The following is a 10581-nucleotide window of genomic DNA, read 5'->3' as shown; positions in this document are numbered from 1 at the left end:
CAACCATCGCTACGTCTAAAGTCCGGAACATTGGTTTTATCCTAACACCTCTTCTCGAGTTCAATTTAACAAAGGAAAAAAAATTAATGGAAAAAATAAGAAAATAAAATAAATTGATGTTTACTAATTTCATAAAAGGAAACCTATTGAGATAGGAAAAAGCCTCGGGTAAAGGAAAAGCAATTGCAACCATTGCCCCATCTAAAGTGTTGATTATTTGTGTTATCTTATCACCCTATTTTCAAATTCAACACAACGAAGGAAAAAAAAATAGATAGTCTATAGCCCAGCCCAGCTCATTATGTTAGCCCATGGATTATATTTAATGTATATATATTGTCGTATCCTACACATTCTCATTTAAGGAGATATGCCAACGATTATGGTATTAGAGCTAGCAAATCAAATCTCCTAAAACCATTATAATCAAACCTTCTATGCCCTTCTCCCTCATCTTCTCCTCCTGTAGCCGGACCTAACCCTAAAATGTCACCATGGTCACTAATGCAACCAACAAAGGTGCTATCGACAATCCCTTCAACATCACTAACATCCGCTCATACATGCCCTTTATTCTCGATCTCAAAAAGTTGACCTACGACGCATGGCGAGTTCTTTGAAGTATGTTGCATGATTTTTAGTGTGAATCACCATCCAAAAGAAGCCGATTTTATCACCATTAGAGAAAGTTCTTCTTCTAAGCAGCTTGTTAATATTTATGTGAAGGAGGTGGTGTCCCGCATGGAGTGCTAGTTTCAGTTATATCCAAAGTAGAGACACAAGGTTCACATCTCAATTCTTGAACCGATTTCATGAGGATCTTGGCATTCAAATGAGGTTCAGTATAGCTAAGCATCCACAGACTAACGGTCAGAGTGAGAAAACCATTCAAACTTTCGATGATATGTTGTGTGTCTGCATTATTGATTTTGGGGGAAGCTTGGATACGTTTTAGCATTTCGCCAAATCCTCCTATAATAATAGTTATCATGTCAGTATAAGAGTACCACCTTTTCGAGATGATATATGGGAGGCAATGTTGAACCCTGATATGTTGGGAGAGGTAGAGCGGCGTGTGCTTAGGAGCATCGAGATTGTTCAAAGGACTATTGAGTTCATCCAACATATTAGATAATGACTTAAGACCGCTCAAAGATGACAAAAGATTTATGCTGACAAGAGGAGGTCGGAAATAGAGTTCGAAGTGGGCGATTTTGTGTTATTTAAAGTATCTCTATGAAAGGGGTTATTTGCTTCAGGAATCGAGGAAAGTTGGGAACACGATATACTCGTTCGTTTAAGATCTTGGCTTGGATTAGGAAGGTCACTTATTGGTAAGAGTTGCTAGCAGAAATTCAGCAAACTCACAATACTTTCCATGTCTCACAGTTGAGAAAGTGTTTGGCGAATCAGACCACTATTGTGCCACTCAAGGACATTCAGGTGGACAAGAGGTTGAATTATGTAGAACATCCATTCACAATCCTCGAGCGAAAGGCAAAGAAGCTTCGGAACAAGGAAGTGGTATTAGTGAGGATGCAATGGCAACATCAAAAGGGATCAAAATGGATTTAGGTGTTAGGTCTAATAAAGTGGTGTGTCAAATGTATGTTATTAGGGTTTGTTTATTCCGAAATGGGCGTGTCCATGTTCGATTTTAGTTTCTAAATAGTCTTAATAAATAGCGTGCATGTAACTTTTTAGGACTCTTCTAGAGTTGTGTTTAATACAATGATTCAACACACTTTTGATCATTACTATCTCTTATCATTTATTCATCTCATTAATATAAAATCTATCGATCTTTATTGTTTTCATAATTTGTATCAAAGCAGGAGATAGTGTAATCAATTCGCTATTCTTCTGTCGAGTAAAGGGTTTTGTTAAGGTTTTACAATTTTCTTAGATATGTTCTTGTTGTCTCAATCGATTGTAGATCTCAGATCTAGATCTCTAGATTTCCCTTGAACTCGATTCAAGTTTTACACATTTGGTTCTATATTTGTTTCAGTGAATTCTTGATAATATGCCTAACAACGATCCTCACTCTCTTTCATTCAATCTCTCAAGCAGCATTGGATCAACAACAAGGATTCCAATCCTTTTTCCAGAAGATTGTGAGGTATGGGCCCTTCACTTTGAAGATTACGTACTTGGAATCGAAGAACATGGTTCCACTATATGGCATGCAATGACGCAGGAAATGTATACGCATACGGGTACCAGAAAAGAAATCAAAACTCTAGCTGATTATAATGAACTTATTGTTGAACATAGTGACATTCCATAGGATGAGAAGAATAAGCTAATAAGCAATATAAAAGCAATGAGAATCATTCGATTTGCTCTTCCTCTTGACACTTTTCGTCTTGTTAGTGCGTATGACACTGCAAAAGGTATTTGGGATAGGTTGAAGGAGTTGCATTCAGGTGATGCCGACTTAGAACATTCTTTGCAAACAAAGCTCTTATCGGAGTTTGGATCGTTTGTACAAAAACCTGATGAGAAGTTAGATCAGACATTCAATCTCTTCAATCATTTATTAAGCATAATGCTCAAACACAATCTTGAACGACGAGTCATTGAACAGAAGGTCACGTTCATGAATTTTCTCAAATCCAAATGGAAGTCTATAGTTTCAACAATGAAGGCACATGAACAATTCAAAAGTTATACATTGGCAAAACTCGTGGTTATTCTGAGATCTCAAGAAGATGAAGTTACTAAGGAAGTGTAGCTTGTTTCTAGTGTTGAATCCCTAACATTGGTTGTGAAAGGTAAGAAATCAATAGAAGTTTATTTCGATTCTGATTTTTCGGATGATGGACTCTCAAAAGAGGAAAAAGCATTAATGGTCTCTAATCCAAAGAAGTCATTTAAGAAGAAATTTTCTTGCTACAGAAACAAGTACAAGTAAGGTAATTCAAGTTTCGAAAAGCCAATAGATAAGAGTTATAAGAACTCTAAAAATGACGAAGAAAAGAAGGCAAATAAGTTGTTGGGTTGTTCGGGTTATGATTGTAATTATTGTCATGGAAAGAATCAATTCGCAAAGGAATACATGTTACGGAGACATAATTAGAAGAAAGAGAATGTTAAAGATGAAGCTTACTACGTTTAGAAGTTAGAAGAGCTTCGGAAGAAAAATTCATTGGCTGTGAAACCGATGTTAATAGTACAAGAGACTCTGAGCATGAAACCCACCAATGGCGGGTGTTTTATGGCGAATTTAGAGAAGCAAGGCTATAAAGGTAAGTGTTTGATGGTTCAGAGTAGTTGTTCAGAACCGAGACGATATGCGAATGATGGTAAAAAAGCGTCAGAGTGCTGTTTGCTAGGAAGAAAATCATAGAGCAAGTGAAAGAGTGCGAGAAGGTGGTTGACAAGGTACATTCTATTCTCAAATATCTTAATATTCCTACGTCCCGTTATGATTCTGAATTACATGATATACTATTTCTAATTTTAATGATAGTTTAAAAAGAACTCGTCTCAATAATTCTAATCTAAATGATCAACTTAACAGGGTAACATTTAAGCGTGAATAGAGAAGATTAAGAATAAAGGCATTAGAAGTAGAGCTTACTAGATCAAGAGATGATATTATATACCTTAAAGGAGATAGCATTACACTTTTGAAACAAAGGAATATTTTGTGTTTGGTTGCTAAACGTTTATATTTTAATATTGCTCAGCTTCATTTGGATTGTGAAATAGGTAAAGGTTTGCATAAAATGATTTTACCCTTTCTTGAATTGAAAGATGATGAAATCGATGTTGAATGTTATAAATGCGAATCGATTGTTTCTTCAGATGACGTTTCTGATTCTCACATGGTTGGGCTAAAGAAAATTGAAGAATATATATTCAGTCCAAAGACCATAAAAACATGTTGAAAGAAATGTTAAATGAAAAAGATAAAGAAGAAATCAAATTAAGCGCTATGTAGAAATATGACTTATTATGCAAGAAATTGAGTTCAAAAAATACTCTTGATTCTGAGAATATTTCTAAATTCGATGAAAGTGAAATGAGTGAAATATTTGTAGAGGACAAAATTGATTGTTCTGCTTTTGTGCAAAAGTTTAATGAACCAAAGAAAAATTTAACTTCTGAAAACTCAATCGAATTTGTTCGAATTGTTGAAAATAAAGGTTCAAAAGTTTTAAAAGAAAAAACAATTGTTTTTCCTAAAGTTCAAACTGTTCCGATTCAAGTTTTTTTTTTAAGAAAGGACTAAAAATATGATACTTCCGAATTAACGTCCTTGGTAGATGATGATAATGCAAAAGGGTGTGATGAATTCTTCTGGTCAAAGCCTATAGACAACGCAGGTGAAACAAAAGGTCTTTATGAAATGACCTCTTGGAAAAAAAGGGAAATATGTTTCAGAACCATTGAATCGTGTGGACCTTTGTTACAAAAAGGTCGGCATAAGTGGCACAAAAGATGTTTCAAGTGAAACATCTTCAGAACAGAATGAAACGTCGATCAGAAAAGAAAAACTGAAAGCTAACATTCATAACTTTATTGAATAACTAATTGAAAAGAGAAGACAATTGAATGCTAGATATAGAAAGAATTTGAAAGAAAGAAAGCGTTTTTGGAAAAAAAAAATGAATTATAATCAAAGTTCTGTCAACTCAACACGATCTTCTAATCAAAATAAAGATTCGTCTCAAATTCTGAAACCTAAATCTAGTTGTTCACCAAAACCACAGTTTTCAAAGCCTCTCGCTAATTCAAAAGTTTTTAAGGTTGAAAACAAATTTGCTTCAGAACCAAAGATTACTCTAAAAGAATACGAAGCAAAATTAAAAAAAGGAGGAAAAAGAGTTTTCAAAAAGAATGGATCCAAAATTAAAAGAATATATTCAACGAAAATCTAATTTTGTTGAAATTAATCTTTGTCATAACAAAGTTGATGTTTTTAAACTGAAAAGGGGATGAATTGTACTTTGAAAAGAAAATCATTTTGGGTAGACAAAACCAAGCTCGTTTGGGTTCCTAAAACCCTCTAAATTTTGCAGGTTATGCATGACGAACAATATGATTCAGAACGGTACATCGATAGCGGTTGTTCTCAACACATGACTGGAAGGAGAGAGGAATTATGAGAATTTAGGACTTTAAGAGATGGAGGAAGAGCGAAGTTTGGAAACAACGCAACTGGAGAAACAAAAGGATATGGAATGATCACGAATGGTGAATTCACGATTCGGAAGGTAGCTTATGTCGAGGGCTTGCAACACAATCTAATTAGTGTTTCTCAATTGGTTGTAGGTACTAGACTCAAAGTGTCTTTTGATGAAGATGGATCAGAAATCATAGGAAAGAAATCTAAAGATGTTCTTCTAAAGTCAAGAAGGAAAGGAGAGATGTATCCTCTGAACTTGAATCCAATCAAAGGGAAACCATCTATTTGCCTGCTTATGAAAGCCTTTTCAGATGATAGTTGGCTATGACACAAAAGGCTTTCACATTTGAACTTCAAAGACATTAACAAGCTAGTAATTGGTGATCTCAAAGATGGTCTACCTCTTTTGAAATTCAAAGAGAACACTTATGTGTTGCTTGGGAGCTCGGAAAACAAAGTAGAAAGATCTGTTCTGCTATCATTAATACCAAAATCATTGAGCCACTAGAACTTTTGGACATTGATCTATGTGGTCCCTCTGTCATCGAAAGTATTGGTGGTAACAAATATATTTTGGTTATTGATGATGATTTTTCTAGATTCACATGGGTATTCTTTCTTAGATAGAAATCGGATGCAACATAGAAGCTGATAGACATCATCAAGCAGGTTGAGCTACACTTACAAAAGCCAGTTCGGAAAATTCGCATTGATAATGGATTCGAATTCAAAAATCATGTGTTTGAAGAATTCTTGACCGGAAAAGGGATTTCTCACAATTTCTCTTCGGAAAAATCGCATTGATAATGGATCAGAATTCAAACATCATGTGTTTGAAGAATTCTTGACCGGAAAAGGGTTTTCTCACAATTTCTCTTCGCCTTACACTCCATAGTAGAACAGTGTAGACGAAAGAAGAAATCGCTCTCTTTGTGGAGCTGCAACGATAATGTTGTCATTTGCGAATCTTCCTTTGTTTTTCTGGGTTGATGTTATTGCCACCGCTTGTTTTACTCAGTACCCTTCCTACATCAACAAACTATTTTTGATTAATCCATATGAAATTCAAAACAATCGGAAACCTAACGTTAAATTCTTTCATGTGTTTGGTTCTAGGTGCTTCTTATTTAATTCCAAAGAAAATAGAAACAAATTCGATGAAAAAGCTGACGAAGGAATTTTTCTGAGGTATTCATTAACATCAAAGGCATACCGAGTTCTAAACAAGAAGTCAAGAAAGATTGAGGAAACCTACTACGTTACCTTTGATGACAACTACATAAAGAAATGTCAAAAGGAAAATTGTCAATCTGAGGAAATCTTTCCATAAAAACAAATTCTACGACGATTCCACTTATTAATTTATATGAGGAATTTCTAAATTTGTTTGTTAACCTCTCCTCCTGACTTTTGACATAAGGGTAATCGAGAGCATCCATCTGTGGAATGTTTAAGTGGCTCATCATGTGGGCGAGGGTCATATGATTGCAGTTCATGCTACGCCCTAAATCATCTTGGTATTGCCTTGACTCCATGCTAACCCAATCCATAAGAAACTCATCTTCAACCAGAATCATGGCGATTCTTCGTGCATATGCCCTTGCCTTGGTCTTACCCTTTTTCCCGGCAGCTCGGGTGCCACCACTTCATCCTCATCTGGGATAGCAAAGTTACCACCACCATAATCCTCACCTATCCTTAACCTCGTATAAAGAATAGGATTAAATGGAGGTGTTGGCATCATAGTTAAAACATTCACGGCTCCCCTTTCCAAAATACCAAATGATCTTACCGATTTTATCACAAACATACCCCCACAATTTTTTGAAGTTTTTCTATCCATACCGCACCTTCACCCAAGTATTTTGACAAACAATACGTGATGTTGCAGAAAGTATTGGGCATGATAATGCACCACAAGTAGAACACATCAAGGCTTGGAACCTTATCATCGTCTTTGCGTATGTTGACGGAATTCACGATAAGCCGGTGGATAAGGTGGTGTATTTGTGACCTTATCTTTCCCTCTTGAGAAGCGGATGCAATGTACACATTATTTGCAATTGTGGTCCATCAATTTGCCCCATTCATCCCATCCGAGAAAACCTTGTGACAATTACCCAAGAAAGTCCCAAAAGCCTCAGTCATGACCACCGATTGATCATATAAGCCCATTCTTCAACCCAACTCAGCCATGCTGCACTCCCGATACTCACCACCAAGGTAGAAAGTCAATGCGTTTGTATCATAATAGTGGTCCTCTCCTCGGAATGTAACCGTGGAATAAAACTCCAAACAAAGCTCCAGATATACCGGCTCCTATATCTAGAACAACCTCCTCCATCCATCACATGTAATTTGCACTCCATTATGTATGAAAACTTTGGTCAAATACAGGCTCAAGGCCTCCACAAACACACTTGATCTAGCCAATTCTAGTTCAACTCGTTTGGAACATAGAAATCCTTTGACTTGACTGTTTCTAGCCTTTTCCTCCACCTAAATAAAGTAGCCTTCGATCCATTTTGCAGGAAGTTTAACCAAAGGAAGTCCCCTTGGCCTCTTTGAGAACTTTGGCCTCTTCTTCTAAACATTTTCTGCAAAATCAACCACAAGGAAAAACCATACAAACCACAGAAAATGTTAAATAAAAATAAAAATCTTGGAAATAACAGCATGAACTCGTCGAGTTTGAAGAACAACTCGATGAGTCTGATGAGCAGTTCAAGCCTCTTTAACTGAATCGAACAGATTCGATCTATTATACTCAAAATTACTCCAGGGGTTTGTTCAGGGTGGTAAATCAAGCATTAATTCACAAAAAGTTTTAGTCAAAACGCTCTAAATTAGCCCAAATCGAAACCCTAATGTTCATGTCAAAATCAAAAATCGGGTTTTTAACAAATTTTGACCATTAAACTACTAAACGCTAAACCTTTAACGGAATTATGAGTGAAAAAACTAACCTTTATGCAAGAAATGGAGAGAAATAAGGAGAATGAAAATTGATGCTTGAGAGGATTTGCTCGTCGATTGGGAGGCAAGTGGCAGCTGAGAATGAGAAAGCATTACACTTTAGGGTAAAAACCCTAACTTACTGAGTTAAAAAAATTAATTTTTTTTTCAGTAATAAAAGTCTACTCGTCGAGTCTCGGGGTCCGAACTCGTCGAGTAGAGATGGATTTTTACAAAATATCATGAATTTTTAGATGAACTCATCGAGTTCAGGCATGGACTCGACGAGTTTTTTACTTTGTTCGAATTTTTTTTTTACTTTCTCTAAATAATTTCCACTACACCCCACACTCAAACTTTGCTTGTCCTCAAGCGACCATTTTAAGCTAAAAAGAAGATTTAGATTGAAAAATTCTAATAAAACATACAAAAAAGAAAAATAAAAGACTAAAAATAAAACGAAAATGAAAGAGTAAAAGAAAGCAAACTCAAACAGTGGGTTGCCTCCCGTAAGCGCTTATTCTTTGGGAGTTTTTAACTGGACTCCTTCCCGCTCTACGTTGCAGCGACTTTCTCCAAGTCCAACCGTTCTTCTAGTATTTCTTCATTTGGCACTCCCTCTTCATATTTCTTAACTCTATGCCCATTTACTTTAAAGCTCGACCCATCCTTGCTCCATAACTCAATCACCCCGTATGGATAAACATGTTTGATTGTAAAAGGCCTGGACCAAAGAGTGCATAGTTTTCCCAGAAAGAGCTTTAGTCTTGAATTGTACAAAAGAACTTTCTGGTTAGCTTCAAATTCCTTGTTACCATTCAACCTTGCATCATGCCACCTTATTGTCTTGTCCTTATAAATCAACGAGTTGGTGTAAGACTCGTTCCTCAATTCTTCCAAAGCATTCATTTGCAAAATTCGATTGGCACGCAACTCACTTAGCTCAAAATTACATGTTTTCAAAGCGAAATAAGCTTTATGTTCAAGCTCCACCGGTAGATGACAGTTTTTACCATGGACTAGCCTATAGGGTGTGGTTCCAATGGGTGTCTTGAATGCAATCTGGAATGCCCAAAGTGCATCATCCAATTTATCCGCCCAATATTTCCTATTGCTACCCACTGATCTTTCCAAAATCTTTTTGAGTTCTCAATTCGTGATCTCGGTTTGCTCATTTGTTTGTGGATGGTATGGTGTTGAAAATCTATGGCGTACACCATATCTTTGCAACACTTTTACTAGTTGATTATTTGCAAAGTGGGTTCCCCTATCACTTATTAATGCCTTTGGGACCCCAAACATAGAGAATAGCCTTTTAAGAAACTTCACCACGACCATTGCGTCATTTTTTGGTAAGGCTTGCGCTTCTGTCCACTTTGATACATAGTCTACCGCCATAAGTATGTATTTGTTTCCTCTAGATGAAGGGAATGGTCCCATGAAATCCACACCCCGCACATCAAATACTTTACACACTTGGATGTTTCTTTGAGGCATTTCATTCCTTGCAGAAATATTACTTGACCTATGGCATGTATCACACTCTCTCACATAGGTGGTAGTATGTAAAACTCGAAATCAGAAAGGCCAAGAAAGGAAATGTAACATACCAAGTCAGAATCCATAGTTCAGGGGGTAAAGTGTAAATAAAGAAGGGGACTCGACGAGTAGGTATTCCGACTCGCCGAGTCAGAGCGGGATTTTGGTCGCGAGTTAAGTGACCAACTCGCCGACTCGGTAGTTGGACTCGACGAGTTGGTGCTGAAGAGAGAAAAACCCTAATCCCGGGGTTATGCCCTATATAAAGAATGTTATGTTCCTCCTTCAGCCTCTTTAACTTCCCTTTGAGTTCCAGAAACCCCAAAATTCGTGTGAGGCTTCATTGTTGAGGAGATTGGGGGCTTAGAAGAGGAAATTAGTGGAAGGAGCTTGAGAAATTAGAAGTTAGCATCAAGGGCTTGTATAGATTTGTGATCTACATTGGTTTTGGGCACATATCTGAGGTAAGGAGCCTTATCTTAAGCTATTTCCTTTTCGTTTATCCTTGGTGGTTGTTTTGGGAGTCCCTTAGCTTGTTTTGAGACCTATCTCGGATTTAGGAGTTAGATCTGGGATTGCTGCTCTAAATCTAGACTCATGATGGCTTAGAATGTCATAAAGCTTCAGTTCTTGGGTTGTTGGTAAATCCCCTTTGTCTAAAACCCAAGCCCTAGTGTGTTTTGGGCTTATATCTCCTTGGTATCACGTAAAGTTTGCAACTTTACGTGAGGGATATCTTGTAGAAGGGTAGATCTATGGATTGGAGCCCCTGCATGGCTTGAAAAGCCTCTGAATGGATTGAGAACTGAAGATACTCGGCGAGTCACATGAGTTTACTTGACGAGTTGTATGAATATGTGCATGAACTCGGCGAGTTGGAAGAACAACTCGGCGAGTCTATTGAAGATTGCCTTGGACTCGGCGAGTCTGTTCTGGACTCGGAAAGTCTG

The 10581-nt window shown here is 37.0% G+C and overlaps 1 protein-coding gene across 1 annotated transcript; it reads right to left on the bottom strand.

Moving 5' to 3' along the window:
* Nucleotides 1-8647: 8647 nt before the first annotated feature.
* Nucleotides 8648-9430, bottom strand: LOC145075863 (uncharacterized). Its single transcript, XM_079021952.1, has 2 exons — nucleotides 9332-9430; nucleotides 8648-9229 (listed from the first exon to the last, which is right to left on the bottom strand). The coding sequence occupies exons 1-2, from the start codon at nucleotides 9428-9430 to the stop codon at nucleotides 8648-8650; spliced, it is 681 nt and encodes a 226-aa protein (XP_078878078.1).
* Between the last annotated feature and the right edge of the window lie 1151 nt (nucleotides 9431-10581).

The sequence above is a fragment of the Lactuca serriola genome, chromosome 9 (assembly GCF_051521515.1).
Source record: "Lactuca serriola cultivar US96UC23 chromosome 9, Lser_US96UC23_V15, whole genome shotgun sequence".
Classification (NCBI taxonomy): domain Eukaryota; kingdom Viridiplantae; phylum Streptophyta; class Magnoliopsida; order Asterales; family Asteraceae; genus Lactuca; species Lactuca serriola.
The sequence above is the reverse complement of the archived record's forward strand: the minus strand, read 5'-3'. Positions and strand labels throughout refer to the sequence as shown.

Coding starts and splice junctions, on each gene's coding strand:
- LOC145075863 (XM_079021952.1), bottom strand. CDS start 9,430: ATGGTCGTGGTGAAGTTTCTTAAAAGGCTATTCTCTATGTTTGGGGTC. Junction 9,230..9,331: donor ACTTTGCAAATAATCAACTA/GTAAAAGTGTTG, acceptor GAACTCAAAAAG/ATTTTGGAAAGATCAGTGGG.